The 19,104-nt window shown below is 43.5% G+C and overlaps 1 protein-coding gene across 13 annotated transcripts in view; it reads right to left on the reverse strand.

Moving 5' to 3' along the window:
* Positions 1–19,104, reverse strand: part of PRUNE2 (prune homolog 2 with BCH domain) — a 138,693-nt gene that overhangs the window by 97,459 nt on the left and 22,130 nt on the right. For all 13 annotated transcript variants that reach the window (XM_088653070.1, XM_088653069.1, XM_088653064.1 and 10 more), the window contains exons 2-4: positions 11,305–11,409; positions 8,365–8,567; positions 6,147–6,310 (exon numbers count right to left, since the gene is read on the reverse strand). In XM_088653070.1, coding sequence (XP_088509196.1) covers positions 6,147–6,310; positions 8,365–8,567; positions 11,305–11,409 — 472 coding nt within the window. The remainder of the gene's footprint in view (positions 1–6,146; positions 6,311–8,364; positions 8,568–11,304; positions 11,410–19,104) is intronic.

Below are 19,104 nucleotides of genomic sequence, written 5' to 3' on the forward strand. Positions count from 1 at the left end.
AAGACATAAATGCTGAGACTGTGCACATCTGTACATGTTGTGGGTAGCAAAAGCAATATACAGAAAAGTAAATTGAAATGGATTATTATTTTAAAGAATCGGCTTCTTAACCAGTTGCATATGAAACCATTCAGAATGTCAATGCATACCATTCTCCTTCTTCCAAAAGATGACTCTGTCTAAAGTTGTGGGGGAAAGTATCAGAGGGATGGAGAAAGGGGACAGGGCTAAACATACTCTCATTCTGGTTGTTTTAATGCTTTGATGACTGCCTTGTTCAGAGTAGTCACTGTTCATTCATTCATTCATTAATTCCTGGATAGGTTCTCTGCACATCAGTCATAGCATTAGGTGCACAAAATTCAGATGCTGTCCTGGCAAAGAATTCACTTTTTATTTGTTTAATTCTTTGATTGTGACATAAAACAGCTACACAGAGGTGCCATGGATTTGAAATAAAAATGGAGTCCCCTCCATCTGTTCAGACAAGAGCTCCTATTGTAGATTACTTCTAGAAAATGTCCAGCAGCAGGAGATTCTCCTGCAGAGGACAAGGACTAAAGGTGGTAGTGATGAGGAGTATCTTTTTAAACCAAAGGTTCTTATTGGATTCCCTTTCTCTCCTAAAAGTGCTGGGGGGGGGGGAGGAGAGAGTTTTCCCACTCTTTCTTGCCGCCCTCCCCAAATCTTAGCACTGCCTGACTGTATTTTAAATTTGTTTTCATGGTTTTGGAAAATCCCCTTCCCTTTTTCACATTGAAATCTATAAACGGCTACAGATGCAATTCACTCAGCCTTTGTGACCATATAAGAAAAGGGTGAGCCATCCATTCTGCAAACAACATTCTTTTCAAATGCTAGCTTTCCTTCTAAGCTTCTAAAAGGGAACTTATTATAACAGTCAATGTGAGCAACAAAAAAATAAAATTACCCCCCACCCAATCACTGGACCCCCCCCCTTAGACCATCCGCAGCAATGGATGGAATTTTGGAGTCTGCATTTAATTTATGCCATGTGTTACAATGGTGGTTTCCTTTTTAAATTTGTCTGTGTTTACATGTTACAATCTGTGCTCCTTGTGGCATCCTTCAAGGCCTTATACAAATAAACAGAAGGAGGTATTTCTGAGAGTGCACTGACCCAAGATACCTGACAGTCAGTGTACTGAATTACATCCTTGCCAGCTGGCTCCAACCAAAAATGTAATGATTCAGCAATTTAATGGATCCTTAGTTTGGCAACAGTCCCCTAGTAAACGACTCTCGGGAAATAAAATTATACAGGCTCAAGTCTCTGGCAGGTTTTCTAATTGTTTGCTTCTGGCATAAGCCCAGAAATGGGGCAGGCCTTTGACTCACAGTAGAGCCCGTCTAGGAGTATTTTGATTCTTGAAGCAGGTTTTGATAAAGTCCACCGGGGAAAAGTAATTTACTGTGCACATGAAGAAATGACAAAGGTATCAGGGAAAAGCAGGTCTTTAAAACAATTTAAACATGAAAGTATAATCTTTGCACAGATATGTCTGTTATCACAGCACTGCTGGTGCTGATTCCTTTACTAATATCATCTCTTTCTAGCTATTGATGGATTTGCATACTTTTTTTACCTTTATGAAGCCTAAGGGCTGAAACAGATTATAATGAAGTTGCACCGAGTCTCTGCTTCTGTACCATTTCCCCCTTCTTAGGGCGTCTTTCTTCTTGCTAATATGTGCCAGCCAAACAAGGATCATATACTGAATGTGATGAAGTCAAGATGCTCTATAACTAATCAGATTTAGCTTTATGTCAATATTACTGAAGGAAAACAAAGCCTATTCAGAGTGAGGTGTAATGCTTTCTGAATTAGGTGGACACATTCTGTCAGTGCTGATGTTTACAAAATGTTCACAAAATTCACACCCATTCTTTTTGGGCTCATCCCTAAGCTGTTTGCTTTTTAAACTTGTTCCTTTAGCATTTATTGTTTAAAGGCTAAGCTTTTTATTTAGTCTATGCACTAAATGCTTGTTTTTTTAAAATGCTATATTACAATGTTCTTGCTAGTACGTGGCCCAATCTTCAATCCTAACTACGTATCTAGAATATTGATTCAACCAGATTTGTTCCCTTAGACTTCTCACCATTCATGGAAGTGTGGGGTGATTCTCTAAAGATCTAAAGCAGGGGTTGTCAACCTGGTCACTACTGCCCACTAGTGGGCATTTCAGGACTCTAGGTGGGCAGTAGGGGGTTCACAAACTGAATCCTCCTTCCATCGAGCACTGGTGGGCAGTAAGGAAATTTTTGTTGGAGATTCATTCCCCGTGTCTGCTGTCATGGGATTGTTGTTTATCACATGATGGTTTCATTCCACAGTGGGAAGTGACGAAGATGTTTGTGTTACTGAGTTTCCTGAAGTGGGACTATTGTCCTTTGTTCTTTCTCTTTGCTGCCTGATGCTAGAGAGGGAGGGAGCCATGTTGCCATGTGTTTATCTATATATATATAAATGTTCATACTGCGTGCGCAGATGTCACAGCCTTCCTCCATAACCGAATTGCATCAAATTAGGACACAATGTTCCATGCCCATCAGGGACAGATCTGGCATAAAAAAAATTTTTTTTAAAACCACACCTTTCATACCTAAAATAATGATTAAATGCAAAAAAGTGGCGCCCATATCACCAGCAAACACTCTGAAGACTCCAGCAGCATCCAATAGAAAGGCAGATCACGCGCTGTCACCTCCAAAGCCACACCGCCATCACCGCTTCAAACGCCTGCCCACCATTTTAGCTGCTGCCACCAACGTCGCCGCCAAAACCGGCAAACCAAAAAGGCCAAAACTCACCTCCACAGGACGCACGAAACGCGCCAGACCCCACCGTGACCGTCGTCACCTTAAAAACCGCTTAGAAGGGCCAACACGCCCGCAAACACCGCAACACACCTCTACTAAAACAAAAACTCCGCCTCCCCCACAACCCACACAGTAAAAAAAAAACACCCCGCACCTACCGACTCCCAAAGCAGCCCAAAAAAAGGCTCCCACAAGGGCCTGAGCCTGTCTCCCCGACAGCCGACAGAGACATTTTAAAAGGCCACAAAACACCTCCACCTAACACACTTCTTGAGGTGGCCAAAACCCCATGCCGCACCATGCCCGCAACTGTCCTCCCCCCCCCAAAAAAACCCCTACCTCCCCAGCAGTGCCCACTACACTCCAGGAGGGAGAGAACATGCCAGTTGGGCATGTGTCTCTGCCAGGGTCCTACTCGAGAGTAGGAGATCCTAACAATTTTACCATCAAGAAAGATGCATTAGTAGGTGGTAGGTATAAAAAGGTTGACCACCATTGATCTAAAGCTTTATGGTGTGCAGCAAGTGAATAGAGGTAATTCTCTTCCTAAACAATAGAATTCAGGGTCACACAAAGCAAATGGAAAGGATAGGAGTAGATGCCAATAGACTTGTAATTGCCACCAGAATAGATTCTATGTGAATAAGGTTATCTAGAAATGAATGCTGGGGACAGCCAAGAGATGGGTGTCCTGTCCTCTCCACCCTGCGTGGTTCACACATGCTTTTTCACAGGGTGTTTCACTATCTCGCCATCACAGAATACTGGACTAGATGGACTCTAACTGGATTTTTGCCCCTGCTGTTCTGTTTACATCATTTTATGCTAACTAGGACTCAAGCCTAGGCAGCCACATACAGAGGACAATGCTCTTCTTGTTGTGGTCCTCTGTTTCAAGTTCAGTCCAAGTTCAGTCTAAAAACAAAGAACCAAACTAGGGAGACCAACAATCTTATTGTTTACAGGTAGGTTGCCGTATTGGTCTGACGTAGTCGAAACAAAAAATATTTTTTATAATAATAATAATAATAATAATAATAATTTTTTATTTATACCCCGCCCATCTGGCCGGGTTTCCCCAGCCACTCTGGACGGCTTCCAACAGAAACATTAAAATACACTAATTTGTTAAACATTAAAAGCCTCCCTAAACAGGGCTGCCTTCAGATGTCTTCTAAAAATCTGGTAGCTGTTTTCCTTTTTGACATCTGATGGGAGGGCGTTCCACAGGACAGGCGCCACCACCGAGAAGGCCCTCTGCCTGGTTCCCTGCAACTTGGCTTCTCGCAATGAGGGAACCGCCAGAAGGCCCTCGGAGCTGGACCTCAGTGTCCGGGCAGAACGATGGGGGTGGAGACGCTCCTTCAAGTAAACGGGACCAAGGCCGTTTAGGGCTTTAAAGGTCAGCACCAACACTTTGAACTGTGCTCGGAAACGTACTGGAAGCCAATGTAGATCTTTCAAGACCGGTGTTATGTGGTCTCGGCGGCCGCTCCCAGTCACCAGTCTAGCTGCCGCATTCTGGATTAGTTGTAGTTTTCGGGTCACCTTCAAAGGTAGCCCCACATAGAGCGCATTGCAGTAGTCCAAGCGGGAGATAACCAGAGCATGCACCACTTTGGCGAGACAATCTGCAGGCAGGTAGGGTCTCAGCCTGCGTACCAGGTGGAGCTGATAGCCCGTGTTCGGTCAGCTTCAGAATGAGTTTTCCGCCACCGGTGCTCTAGCCGTCTCAGCGACTGTTTCATCGCCCTCAGCTCCAGGGAAAACCACGGGGCTGTCCGGGCTCCATGCAATCGGAGAGGGCGCTTCGGAGCCAAACAGTCAATGGCCCTGGTTAACTCCACATTCCAGCGGGCCACCAGGGAGTCGGCTGAGAGGCCATCAACATGGGATAAAGCATCCCCTACCACTCTCTGGAAACCATTTGGATCCATTAAGTGGCGGGGGCGGACCATCCGAATAGGTCCCACCTCCCTGCAAAGGGGAAGGGTCGCGGAGAAGTCCAGTTGCACCAGGTAGTGATCTGACCATGGCACTTCGTTAGTTTCGCTTTTACTTAGTGTCAGATCACCAACATCCATAGAGGTAAACACCAAGTCCAAGGCATGTCCGCGGCTATGAGTTGGGCCAGACTTATTCAGGGACAGCCCCATGGAGGCCATGCTTTCCACGAAGTCCCGAGCGGCTCCTTGTAAGGTCGTGTCGGCATGGATGTTAAAATCCCCTAAGACAACCAAGCTAGGTGTCTCCAGGAGCACATCCGACACGACCTGAAGCAGCTCAGACAGGGAATCCTTGGTGCAGCGGGGAGGTCGGTATACCAAAAGGAATCCTGTATTGCCCCTATTGCCCAACTTCCAGAACATGCACTCAGAAAACCTGGTCTCACCAATAGGACGCCTGGTGCAAACTAGTGACTTCCTAAAAATCACAGCAACCCCCCTCCCCACCCAGATAGCCTGGGTTGCATTGTAACGCTGGGAACCCTCCATTGTAGGCTCAGGTTGTATATATGTGTAAATAAACCCTATATTATAAAAAACACCACAGTCTCTGCTGTACCTCATTTCCAAAAGGAAACACAGACCGTGAGCAAAGCATGTCTGCAACTCCCTGGAATCTTGCATGGCTCAAAGATGGGGGTAGCATGTAATGCATGTAATGACATAGTTTTAATTCTATCAATGTTTAATTGTATTTTAATGATTTTTTCTGTATTTTCAGCGGTTCCTATTTTAGCTTAAAGTTCCTGTCAGGAAAGAAGCTGGATTATTATTATTATTATTATTATTATTATTATTATTATTATTTCTAAATTTGCATTTCATCTATACATAAGTTAACCTCTAAAAATATGCACATCCAAGTCCTCTTTTGCCCTCTTTATGTTGATGCATTTCCTCCTTTTTGTTGATGTTTAAATAGCCACCCTAAGGACAGCAGAGGACAAAATTAGGTCATATACCTTTGATAATATTCACTGAGTGCTATGGCATTTATTTCCAAATCCCACATGTCGCAGAAACAAAGCTAGACACAGAAGATATTCTCCTACCCAATTGACATGCAGATATCTGCACTTAACACCCTAGTCATTCCTATTTTTAAATGCACATTTTTATTGTTCCACATAATGTTACTCTTTATCAAACTCTTTGCACCCTGCTTCCTTCATGCAGCTTCCTATGGTCTTTCAAGGGATTGTTAACCAAAGAATGGATCACAGTCTCTCTGCATGATTGGATTCAGAAACACTCCATTAAACCTTTCAGTATTTAATATAAAGAACAATCTCTCACCTCTGAGAAGATGAGCCAGTTGCCGAGTGATTAACTCTGGTGCCTCTTGGAGAATCTCTTTTGCTACCAGAGAGGAAGAGGACGACGAGGTCTCCAGGTTGCCATCACATCGCTCTTCAGGGTTGATGACTCTGACAACAGCTGGTTCCAAATTTCTATCTTCACTATAAAAGCAAAGGTTTCAAAAGTTTTCTTCTTTATGCAATTTCTCTGAACTATATGGCAAAGTCATCTAAATGCAGTTAGTTGATACTATGCAGTTAAGCAACACCATTTCATTCTGGTCATTATTATTTAAGATGTCTTGAAAATAATGCCAGCACAGAAACCGCCTCTATATGTCTGTCACCCACTCCTCCCAGCAGGATGGGTTCACAGGGTTGTTGCACAAGCTGCACTTTGCATTTTGTCAGAAGCTGAAAAAGCGGAAGTTTGATTCACACACAGTTTTTCCTTTTATTACTTCCTGCATTGTGCAAAGAAGTTCCACAGGATATCAAACTAGCACATTTTAAATGGTGAAATGGAGAAACATTCTTCCTTAATAGTAGCCTGCCTATTGGGCAGGGCCATTGACTGTTTGGCTCCGAAGCGCCCTCTCCGATTGCATGGAGCTAGTCCCCGAAAACACTTGACATGATCTGTGAATATACACAAAAAGTAACCCAAAATTTATTTTGCTTAAGTGCTCTTTGTCTCTTCCCCAAAGCTACCCACCCTCCAACTTCATCTTCAGTGTATCTTTGGAAGGAGGATACACAACTGCTTAGTGCTCTGAGATATGCTGCCAGAGAGGAAGCAAAGCATCATCTCTCCCCACCGCTCCCCATCCATTTCTGTAGAAGGGTGGAGTTCAGCAAGTTGCCAAATGTGGCTTCCCTTTAAAGATTTACTGTGGGGAAAGGAGGGTAGAAACCAGAATTGAAGAAGGGAAGGAATCTCTCTCTTCTTTCCATCTCCTGCCAGTTCCCACCTTCACCAATAATGTTTGTTCCCAGTGCTTTTCTATATATAGAAAAAAGGTGTGTGTGTGTGTGTGTGTGTACATACGTACATACCCCGCCCCTCTGGTTGGGTTTCCTCAGCCACTCTGGCCAGCTCCCAACAGTACTCACCATGAAGTTGTCACAGTAAGTGTCACACTTAGAACATTTGAGGGGGAGGGAGAAGAAAGTGCCTGTACTGCGTACCTTGAGTACCCCCAGAAAAAAAGCACTTTTTATTCATCTTTTTAAAAGCAACATTTTTTGTGTGTAAAAATAATCCAACTGGCATCAGTTGGTGGGGGGAGGGGGTTCAATTCTCCCACCCACCCTGAAAGCAAATATCAGCTCTAGAGGAAGAGATGAGGAAATGCTTAAATTCTGCTGTCATCTGAATAATTATCAGCTGTGCCCTCAACAGATGCTATTTCCATTTTTTAAAGTTTCCACTTTAGTTGCACAACTGCATTTCAAATCACACCTCATTTGGCCCATGGGGTGAAATCCAACACAGCACTAAAGTCTCTCGTTCTGTCAGTGCAAGGATTTCTTCTTGTGCAGTAGAACATTATCCCACACACACCCTTAATCTGTTCTAGGGCTTCCCCCACCCCACCCCCTGGAGCAGATCTGAAGAGGATGTGGGACTCACATGGGGGGAGGAGAGAGGGGAGAGTCCCTCTGCCAAGTGGAAATCCATACACTGATGGGACACAGTAGTTGAAAAGCACTCGGCCTTTAATGTGTTCTTGATGGTGCCATTCATGAGCACCTTGTCATTAAACCAGCTTTCTATGAGTGCATGAAACACAGGGCCCTTCTGAACAACCCCATCCAGAAATTCTGTGTTCTATTCACAGATCAAGCAAGGGAAGAGTTCACAGCACCCCTCAAAACTAGGCATTCTTGTACCACTCAGAGCATATCTATGTATTGCTGGGAAGAAAGAGATATAAGCAGAGAGAGAAATAGATAGAACATTCATGCATCTATGACTTGAGTGTGTGATCTCCAACATGTGATCTTTGTAATCATGAACTGTGTAAATAAGTACAGAAAAGTTAAGGAGTTTTGATGTCTTAACCGTTTCATTGTGTATTCATCATCATAATAACAGCCTGAACTCTGATGAGAACAAAGGCAAGTCTCACACTTGGGATTTTCAGGAGCAGCCAATGGTAAATCTTGCCAAGTTCAAGCTGAGTTTGCTAGTAATCAGATATGGAGCACGGTACCTTGTTAGTGCACTGCTGTTCACAAGTGTAAGAGACAATTTCCCTTCATTGTTCAGCTGATACAAATTGATTTCATCACAGAAGGTATGGAGAGACTCTGGGAGATTCAGTTCCTCCAAAATAAACCTCGTTTCTGTGTAGTAACAGAATTCTCTTCTTGGTATGTTCAGTACAGGCAAGCACAGAATGTTAGGTGGACTGACCTGTAAACAGACAATCCCTGTGAATTAGAAAGTACTCAAAAACTGTGAATAATTTATCATTATGGACAGGCTTGCACTTAAAACGTTTCATCACTGCAATTTCATACATTACTTTCTTCTTTCACAAGTGTGTGTGGGGGAGGTATACATCATGGTGTGCGTCTGCACACGGGATCAAGAGACATGAAAGGTGAGGGAACTACCGAAGTGACCTGCAACACCTGTGCCATGTTTGCCTTCCTGCATGAAAGCATGTAAAACTACACCAGCAGCAAGTTCAAGTTGCCTTGCTGGAAGAGCAGGTACAGCAACCTGAGGCCCATGTAGCTAAACTTTGAGCTACTGAGCCAGATGAGGAAATTCTTGCTAGATCAGAGTGGACTGTCCTGGAACAGAGATGCAGGCAGGGTGCCCCTTGGGAAGAGGAAGGTCACCCAAGGAGGGATGTGTCACAAAAAAGCAAGACTGTCAAGAGCCATGCTCTGGAACTCGGCGGGAGGGGTTCCTGCCACTCCACAGAAAAGGGAGAGAAGTGTGGTGATGGCAGGCATGGGTGTACCCAGCATGGGGCAGGGGGTGCAGCTGCCCCTCCCTAGAGAAGCAAAAAAAGGGGGGAAAGCTCCCACACAGCAAAAAAAGGGGGGAAAGCTCCCACACAGCAAAAAAAACAGCTGGCAGCGGAGAGCGGAGTTGCAGTGTTCATCCTCAGTGTGGACCATTCCCTGGGACAGGGAAGGATTGCTGGGTCACCTCTGTTGGTTTTTGCATCGTAAAGGTTCCCTCTAAGTCCCTTTCTAGCCAGCAGCTAAATCACTCTATTCCTAGTTTCTTTGTTTCCCTGATCGCCGTGCAGTCCTGTGTTGGGCTGAACTGCTGCTTAAGGGCTTGGCAGTTTGTAGCCAGCAGCTAAATTACCCTAATTCTACCCTACCCTACCCCCTCTTTGTGCATAGCCTCGGGCCCCTTTTATCAGATTTGTTTTGGCAATTGCTCTTTCACCATATGAGAAAGCTGCATATTATTGCGGTACAGGGGGTTGGACTAGATGACCCCCCAGGGTCCCATCAAAACTTTGAGGTACTATTCCTGGGTTGACAGGATAATAGTGCTGATAACCCCTATGATGCAGGTTCAATCCCCGTTTGGGCAAGCTGCATATTATTGGTTGGCAGGATAGTAGTGCTGATAAAGCCAAATTTTTGCAGGCCCAATCCCCATATGGGATAGGTGCATGTTCTTGCATTACAGGGGCGGGACTAGATGACCACCAGGAGCAGATGTAGCTTGGGGGTTGCTTAACACCATAATCTTCAACATTTTCTGAGGGAAAGAGGGGCACCCTACCATACTCTCTTCCGGTGAGAGTACTCCTTAATTTTCCTACATCTTTAAAAGATGTGGTTATTGAATTCAGTTTTGTTCCTGGTGAAGAGTTTGTGTAGCACAGTAGTCTGCTTTAACCAATGTACATGGTGGCAGGACTGTTTATGCATTACTATACCACACAACTGCCGGTTTGTTTAGTCCAGGTACGTAAAAAGGCCGCACCAAACACACCTCAACATTTTCTTCAAACCCAAGAAAAATGAAATTAGTATAAGACATGTAATTAGAATAGAAATTTAAAAAATCCAAGCAAATAATTGTAATAACTACCGTAATAAAATACTGCTATAATTATATATAATAAAATTTTGGTTTCATTCGCCTTTTCCGTGCTGAAATGTCACAACCTGGACGACCATGGCTTGCCCCCCCCCTAGATTTGTTCCTGGGTACGCCCATGATGGCAGGTATCGTGGACTTGTCAGATGCAGAGGAGTGTTGGGAGGCACCAGCCAGAGAACCCCCTAGGGAACCTCCGGGGAAGAAGGCTCCAAGCCAGGGGGTTGCTGGTGGGGTGACAATGAGTGGTCAGAGGGAGAAGGAGCAGACTGGGGGAGGGGAGGTGCCAGCAGCAGAAGAGGTGGCAGGGTTTAGTGAACAGGAAGAGGCTGTGGCACTGGCAGAGAGACTGCAGCGACTCTGCAGACTACGAGAGAATCTGACTCTGAGACTGCAGCGGAGGCTGGAGGGGCCAAGAGGCAGAGTGGAGACAGGCTGCCAAAGAATCCAGGGAGTCTCCCCCTCCTGATGCGACCAGCTCCTCTCCCCACTGGTCATCCAGAACTTGTAGAGAAATAAAACAGGCAGAACAGAGGGGGGTTGTGTGCAGATGCAGCCTGAGAGTGTGGGAAAGACCCTGGAGAGGAGGCGTCCTAGTGGGCACTCTACTCTACCTTGGAGCACAATGTCCAGTTCTGGACACCACAATTCAAGGATATTGACAAGCTGGAGTGTGTGCAGAAGAGGGCAACCAAGATGATAAAGGGTCTGGAAACCAAGCCTTATGAGGGATGGTTGAGGGATTGTGATGATAATAGTGCAAGGCAGATGACAGGGAGAAGGCAGTCAGTCTATGATAAGGGACAGTTAAGGACAATGTATACAAGTGTGGACAGAGGTAGACATCCTTGACTCAGGGGAAATTATACAACTGAGATGGCTTTTGGATGGCTATGATGAATCTATAAGGGGGAAAATGTAGGCAATAAAGCAATGACCCAGCATTAGTTCCCCCATCATAAAATCAGAATATTTTATTATAGATCTCATCCAGTTTTATAGTTAGGTGAAAAAGATCAACATGTTACAATTATTTTAAAAGATAGTGTAATATCAGTAAAAAATACTTTACCTTTTCAAGATAGTAGGCATATGTTAAAGCTGAAATAAGTGAATCCAAATTACAGGTTTTATTTCCAAGTACTACATGTACTTTATCCAAATGTTTATTCCGACTCTGAAACAGAAGACAGCTTTTAAATAGTAGGGGGAAAGGGAATAGAGACATAAGTTATCTTTCAAAATAACTAAATATTTTGCAAAGTTGATCTGATCCCAGACTCCTCATTCTTAATTGTCAATGCTTTTTTCTTCACTTATTCATTTAAATTATTTTGCACACAAAATAATTGTAACTTTGGGCGAGGGAGGACAAGATTATTTCTGACCTTGCATAACCCAGGATACTTCACTGCCCCACAGAGAGCTCCTTCCCACAGATATGCATACATGTAAAGTACACACAGACACTTTTGCACCTTACAACAAAACTACTGGCGTGTGCAGGAAACCCACAACTTTCTGTGCTCATCCTCTATAATAAAGTCCAAGTGTCTCTGCGTCCAGTCCCTGTGTCGGTGGGATTGCGCTAGTGCGCATGTGCCCCACGGACAGCCGTTGGGACTTGGAGCGCAGAGACACTTCGGAGAGGGGAGCTTGGTGCCCGGCCGGCCACTCCCCTTCAACCCCCTCACAGCCGGAGCGGCCGCCTCGAACTTTGGGCTCCTTCCTCCTCCTCCTCCTCCAGCAGCAGCAGCAGGAGCGCGACCCCTCTGGGCAGGACAATGGCAGGACCCCCTCCTCCCACCTCCCGGCAGCTCCGGCCGCCCCACGCAGCTCCTCACGGGCATGCCTCGCCCTCAAGCGGTGGAGGCTATGGTGACGCCCCGCTCCTCGCCACTGACCTCCCCGGCGGCCCCCTCAACTCGCCGCTCGCCGCCTCGGCCCGGGCCACGCTCCTCAGCCCGCCTCCTCCTCAGCCGCCTCAGCCGGTGTGTCCCTGCTCAGCCCCACTCGCCATCCCTCCAGCCTCCTCAGGCGGAACCGGGATTGGCGCGCCCCTTCGCCACCCATTATTTTAACGGGCTTCATGATACTAGTATCCAATATTTGTTTTAAATAACCCGAGTCCACAATGGAAGCCCAGGTGGACAAACCAAAATGAAAAATAGTGGCACAGCACAGACATGCCTTTAAGCAAAAAAAAAAAAAAAAAAAATCAGAAGAAAGCATTAAGTAGATTGATTAATGATGCAAAACATATCAGGAGATGTTGAAGAAACTAGGTGTGATCAGCCTAGAGAAAAGAACCCCAAAGTGTCCCTTCATATTTAAAAAAAGCTTTAAAGGAGATGAAGAAGGCCATGCCTCTGCCCATTGCACCTCACACCATAGTTTCAGGTGTGCCTTTTGCTATCCTTAAGACTTCAAAATCAGATACCTGTATTGACTATGAATTTCTAAAATTAGTGAAATCATATGAAACTCAAGATGTTCAAATGAATAAGAAAGCTGCCAAATAACATAACATACTGTTTAGAGAAAACTAGTAACAAGTCATGGTTGAATGTGTATGGGGGGGAGTGAAAAAGAACAAGTTGGAAATACAGGTAAGGTGTCATAGGTGTCCTATTCATTTGTATTCATCATTGGACTTAGTGAACCAGAAATAAATGCTAAAGGAGTTACGGGAAAACTCCCATGGTTTAATCATTATTCCCAACATGGCCAAGTGAATTAGATCATGGAAGGAAGAGAATCAAGCACCTGCACAGCTGAGGAAGTGCCTTTTCTAATATCATTATGGCCTCCACATGAAGCTTACTGAAAATCAATTCAGCATGGCAGGCCTCCATGGAAGGTTGCAGCACTGATCTATTCACTGCTTTCCGGTGGGCTGGTTATGTTGGCTTGCTGCAGCAAAGGAACCAATGAAACTGTCTTGTATTGTGTCACCCATTTGGCTCATAATTGTCTACACTGACTGGCACCTGCTGTCCAGGATTCCAGACAGGCACATTGTGAACCCTACACAGGGGTGCCAGAGATTGAGCCTGGGACTTTCTCCATGCAGAGCAGATGCTCTGAGCTACAACCTTTCCCAAAGAGGGTGAAGCATCTACTGTAGCAGCTTATGTTTTAGGACTATGGGATTCTGCCTTATAATAATGTAATGGATCTATCTGGCTCAGTAAGGTTCACACTGACTGGAAACAGCTCTACTTGTAGATGTTGAAGATTTAACCTGGGACTTTCTGCACACAGAACAGAGGCTCTACCAGCTACGGTAGGATGGCCCTCAAGGTACCTTAGTCATTAAGGTCCCAAAAGACTCACTGCTTTTTCTGTTCAGTGTTAGGACTCTTCGCATGACCATCTGCAGCTGCCTAAAGATCAGGTCTACATGATTAGCCAAGTCACCTAAAGCAGCTTTGAAAAATCATAACTACTGTGTGGCCAGAAGAAATTACTTTCAGCAGCTTCCACAAAAGGCCACTGCCCCCCCCCATGCTTGCATTTCAAAGGGCATCCATAACTTTTGTCAAATGAAATAGGATTACACAGAAATATGATACGTCTCTCAACAAATATGTTGGGTTTTTTTAAAAAAACAAACAAAAACAAAAACTGAAATGTCTGCTCTTCTGTCTTTCTGGATTGACACAGCTGTTGTATGTATTTTATAATTTTGCAAAACACATGTAACCAGAACAAGTTTTTATAGTACAGCCAAGACATATGTCCTTCTTCCTCTTCCTTGTCAACTGTCTCTTCAGAAGCTAAGAGAGTTAGTTATCTATCCCATCAAGGAACCATCCTTTGTTTCCAGCATTGATTATTCTGGGTGGGTAACAAGCAAAATGAAAATGTCATATTGACCTCCCTGCCTTCCTGTTACCAAGATTATTAAAGGTAAAGGGACCCCTGACCATTAGGTCCAGTCGTGACCGACTCTGGGGTTGCGCGCTCATCTCGCATTATTGGCCGAGGGAGCCGGCGTATAGCTTCCAGGTCATGTGGCCAGCATGACAAAGCCACTTCTGGCAAACCAGAGCAGCACATGGAAACGCCGTTTACCTTCCTGCTGTAGCAGTTCCTATTTATCTACTTGCATTTTGACGTGCTTTCGAACTGCTGGGTTGGCAGGAGCTGGGACCAAGCAACGGGAGCTCACCCCGTCACAGGGATTCGAACCGCTGACCTTCTGATCAGCAAGCCCTAGGCTCAGTGGTTTAACCACAGCGCCACCTGGGTCTCCAAGATTATTACCTCTTAGCAAGAACAATGCATGAATCATGCTCCTGGTTGTTTGGAAACCGCCTGTTGCTTCCTTTAGTAATATGACCCTTCACTTTTTATATTTCTAATTAATTCCACCAATTTCTGCTAGTGTTACAGTTTACACTATTTCAGATGTACAGGTGAAACTCAGAAAATTAGAACATCGTCGAGAAGTGCATTTATTTCAGTAATGCAACTTTTTGTTTTTTATTTTTCTTTTAATTTTTACAAATGCTTTCTTTTGGAAATTGCACAGTAATAAAATAAATAGTTACAAAAATACAAAAATAAACATCACTATTACATTTCATTAATCACATTCCATTTATAATTGACCCGCCTAACGACAAATAATTACAATCACAACAAATAAATTACAATTACAACAAATAAATAATTACAATTACAACAAATATCTTGCTTTGCATGTCATGCATCTATCTCATATATTGGTTTCACCTTTTAAGTTGCATTACTGAAATAAATGCACTTTTCATTGATATCCTAATTTTCCGAGTTTCACCTGTATATATTTTATTTCTCTGATGCAGCAGACATTCTGAAAAATAGTTCCTCTCCCTTGTGTGTCACCTGAACTATAATGGTTCTGTTGGTGAAAACATATTTTGCTCTTGCTCTCCAGTATAATCAGAACCATTTCCTTCTATGAGAGAATAATGGTTGTAATTCAGCTTTCTTTCGTCTCCCCACACATGTATATATTTAGCCTGCAGACATTCAATTAGCTATTAGAAGATATTGCAAGGTCAAACTTGAAATTTTCTCTTCAAGTTCAGAGAAAACTTCCTAAGGAACTGATTCTGCCTGGAGGAATCCATCTTCAGCCACAAATTCCCTGAACAATAAACACACACAAACTCCCAAGTCAATGAGGACTAGGAATGAGATGCAATCTTGGCAGCTGTTCTGGATTTATGGCTCATAATAAAACTTGCATTTCTCCCTGACCAAGTATTTTCAGATAATGACTAAAGGACTTGTACATTGTTTTGCAAGGAATTAGCCAGGATGACAGAGGACGAGATGGTTGGACAGTGTTCTCGAAGCCACCAACATGCGTTTGACCAAACTGTGGGAGGCAGTGGAAGACAGGAGTGCCTGGCACACTCTGGTCCATGGGGTCACGAAGAGTTGGACACGACTAAACAACTTTAAAAAAAAAACCCAGGATGATGTACACTAATAATTCAATACTAATTGATTTGTAATTATACACTGTCACACACACAGCAGACTAAACACTGGCAGGTTCCACTAAAATATCAGAATTAATACTGATTTCCTCACCAAATGAAGATGTAGCTTAGCTTGTGTGTCTTTTTTAAGGGTTCTGCCATACATATTTCTTTCTACAAACCAAGGTGACATTCAGCCTACCACAGCAAACACCAGCAGCAATGCTAACAGCCTACAATGTTTTTTTTTTTAAATCCCTCATTAATAAAGCCACCTTTAATATCCAATACATGCTTAACTTAAAAAGGATGCTGTCAGGGGGTTGTTGCGGCTACTCTCGAGTAGAGACGCTCCACTCCGCACTGTCTTTAAGAGTTTTATTGTATTTACAGTGCAGAGATAACAGAGAACATGACCGCCTAGTCCGATTCAGAACCCGGCAATGGCTGCCTCCTGCTTTTCGGCCAGCATAAAAGCCTGGGCACCCCAAAACACTGCCCCTTCACCCTACGTGTGGGCACGTGCCTCAATTCGGATGCCGGAAGGAGAGGTTTCCCCTCTTGCTGGCTGGGGTGGCACCTGGGCTCCGCCATCTCGCCGAGTCCCTCATCCGCTGACCCTCGACCAGAGCAGTGCCAGGGCTCAGACACCTCACTGAGCCCTCTCTCCAAACCGCTCCATTCCTCATTCCCTCCTCCCGACTCGCTGCTTGTGCTATCACTGGGCAAAGTGCTGGTCAGGATAACTGGGGGAAGCTGCACCGCTGCTGATCCCGAATTTTTCAGCGGGAGTCTTGGCAGCTATGCCCTAAGGTGATAGAGAAAATTCAAGAATTTGGAGAAGTGGCAGGATTTAAATTAAATAGAAATAAAACTAACTTATTAGTTAAAAAATTAAAAAAGAGAGAGAAAAAAGATTTGGTCAAAGTATTGAGATAGAAATTAATAAAAAAGTAAAATATTTAGGGATATGGTTAACAACAAGAAATATAAATGTGTATAAAGATAATTATGGAAAAGGGACTTCCGGCTGATCGCACAGCAATGTCGGGTGCTGAGGAGAATGTGGTGCTCCCGAGGCAAGGGGGGACTGCTCCAGCGCAGCGGCCCCCCAGAAGAAACCCTGAATCGAGCGTTTCGGGGACATGGATCCAGTAGACACCAGAAGCGAGCTCCCCCCTCCCTCAGCTAGTCTATTTTCGGGCGGCGAGAGAGCAGGGGTTTTTGAGCTAACGCAGCGCAACAGAGCATAGCTCTTTTAAAAAAAATAAAATATAAACTTTATTTCAATTTCACAAACAAATACAGAAAATTTGATTAACAACGAAAAAGAACAGAACACATTAATCAATTAACAAAAAGAAAAGAACAGAACAGATTAACATGAAATCATATTAAAAGTGAAAGAAAAGAAAAAAGAAATCAAACTCCAAGACAAAAATTTGAAATGATATTCAACAAAATCGTAGCAAAATACCTAACATAACAAATGATGCAAATTAATATAACTTAAACCTAAATAAATAATAATATAACAAATAAAATATCATACCAATTTCTGTACTTGGATTTTGCAATCCAAGGATTAAAAATTATAGTTTAAAACTGACCCCCCCCCCACTGTCCATACATCGCTTCCCTATTGTTCAAGCTCATCTATTCTTGCTTCTAATTACCTATCAATTTCCTAATATTGTTTCTTAATAATTGTTATTATTTTTCCCTGCTTTTCTTTCAATGTAAGCATATCACCAGTTTGATATTAAAATTTTCTTTTATTAAGTAATCCTCTACCTGCTTCCACTCGTTTATATATTTCTGCTTAGGAATATTTCTAATTGCTGCGGTCATTTTGTCCAGGTTCATGAACTCGACCAGTTTTTCCTGCCATTCATAGATTGTTGGTATATTTTCTCCCAGTTTCTTGCTATCAATATTCTGGCTGCTGCACTGGCATATGATAGTATCTTTCTTTTCCCCTCAGGGATGTTTTTGGGAATCATATTCAATAGAAATAATTCAGGGCTTTTCCCGAATGTCATTTTCAACATTATTTTCAGTTTCTCATATACCCCGTTCCAAAATTCTTGAATTTTTTCACACTGCCACCAACAGTGGTAATAATTACCAATCTTCTCTTTGCATTTCCAACATTTGTTGGAGCAATTTTTATACATTTTTGCAATTTTAGTTGGCGTTAAGTGCCATCTATAAACTAATTTTAGAATATTCTCCTTGATACCTGAGCACGCTGTGAATAATAATAATAATAATAATAATAATTTATTATTTATACCCCGCCCATCTGGCCGGGTTCCCCCAGCCACTCTGGGCGGCTTCCAACAAAACAGAAATTCTAAAATACAGAAATCTTAGTCCTTCCTTCCAAAGCCTCTCCTATTTGTCACTATATCTAGGTCTCCCTATATCTTGGGCCCAGCGTATAACACCTGGAGACACAGAAGTTCTCCATCCCTGGACTAGTGGCTGGTCAATAAAAAGTATAAAATCAAGTAAAGATGGGGCTAAATCGGTACCCACATGCAGTGGGCCAATGAACTTTCATTGGGACTTCTCCAGTGCTATCTGTGCTTTCTTAATAATTCCATAGACCAACATGTAGGATTCAAGAGGTCCACAAATGGGACCATTCCCCCAAATGGGAATGCTAATTCTGGAGGTTTGTTGCTCATTCTTCCACTCTTTCCCACTATTCTCTCCATGCTGTTATACAGTTGGTACTGATGTGGAAGCCTGTGGGAATGGCAATGCACATTTCCCAAGTTGTTTACAGGGCTCTGCTATAGTTGCCACCAACACTGGGCATGCATCCCAAATGTTTCTGAGCAAAACACTACAGTATGCCAAAGCTCTTAGGAATCCGACTGCTCCACTTTTCTTTTTGATATGGGAAAATGGACTGGGGTGCATTTTGTCAGAAGTGTTTGGCAATGCTATAGGATGCGGTCATTTTCTAAAGTGCACTGCAGTCTACTCCAAGTGCATAATCACAGTGAAAAGCTAAGTGATCTGTGCCACCAATGTATTAAAATATATGATAACAAATGCAGTCAGCACTTTCCATACCATATGCTTGTAAATGGTAGTCTACAGGGAACCAATTAAAACTATGGAAAACTTGGAACACAGACATATGGACCAAGACAGAGCAACTTATCTTGTCACTGCGCTGCTTGCTCAGTACATTGATACGTGAACTGATAATACTATATTATGGGACAATTAATTGCCAGTTTAATTAAACCTCATTTAAAATCAACCTACAGCTGCAATCTAGAACAATGGTTCTCATCTCACGGTTCTGTGGACTGAAGCTGGCACATGACCAACTAGGCTGCTTCGACTGGCCTAGAGTAGCCTCTTTTAGCTACAGC

Source organism: Zootoca vivipara, chromosome 10 (genome assembly GCF_965207765.1).
Source record: "Zootoca vivipara chromosome 10, rZooViv2.hap1.1, whole genome shotgun sequence".
Lineage (NCBI taxonomy): Eukaryota > Metazoa > Chordata > Lepidosauria > Squamata > Lacertidae > Zootoca > Zootoca vivipara.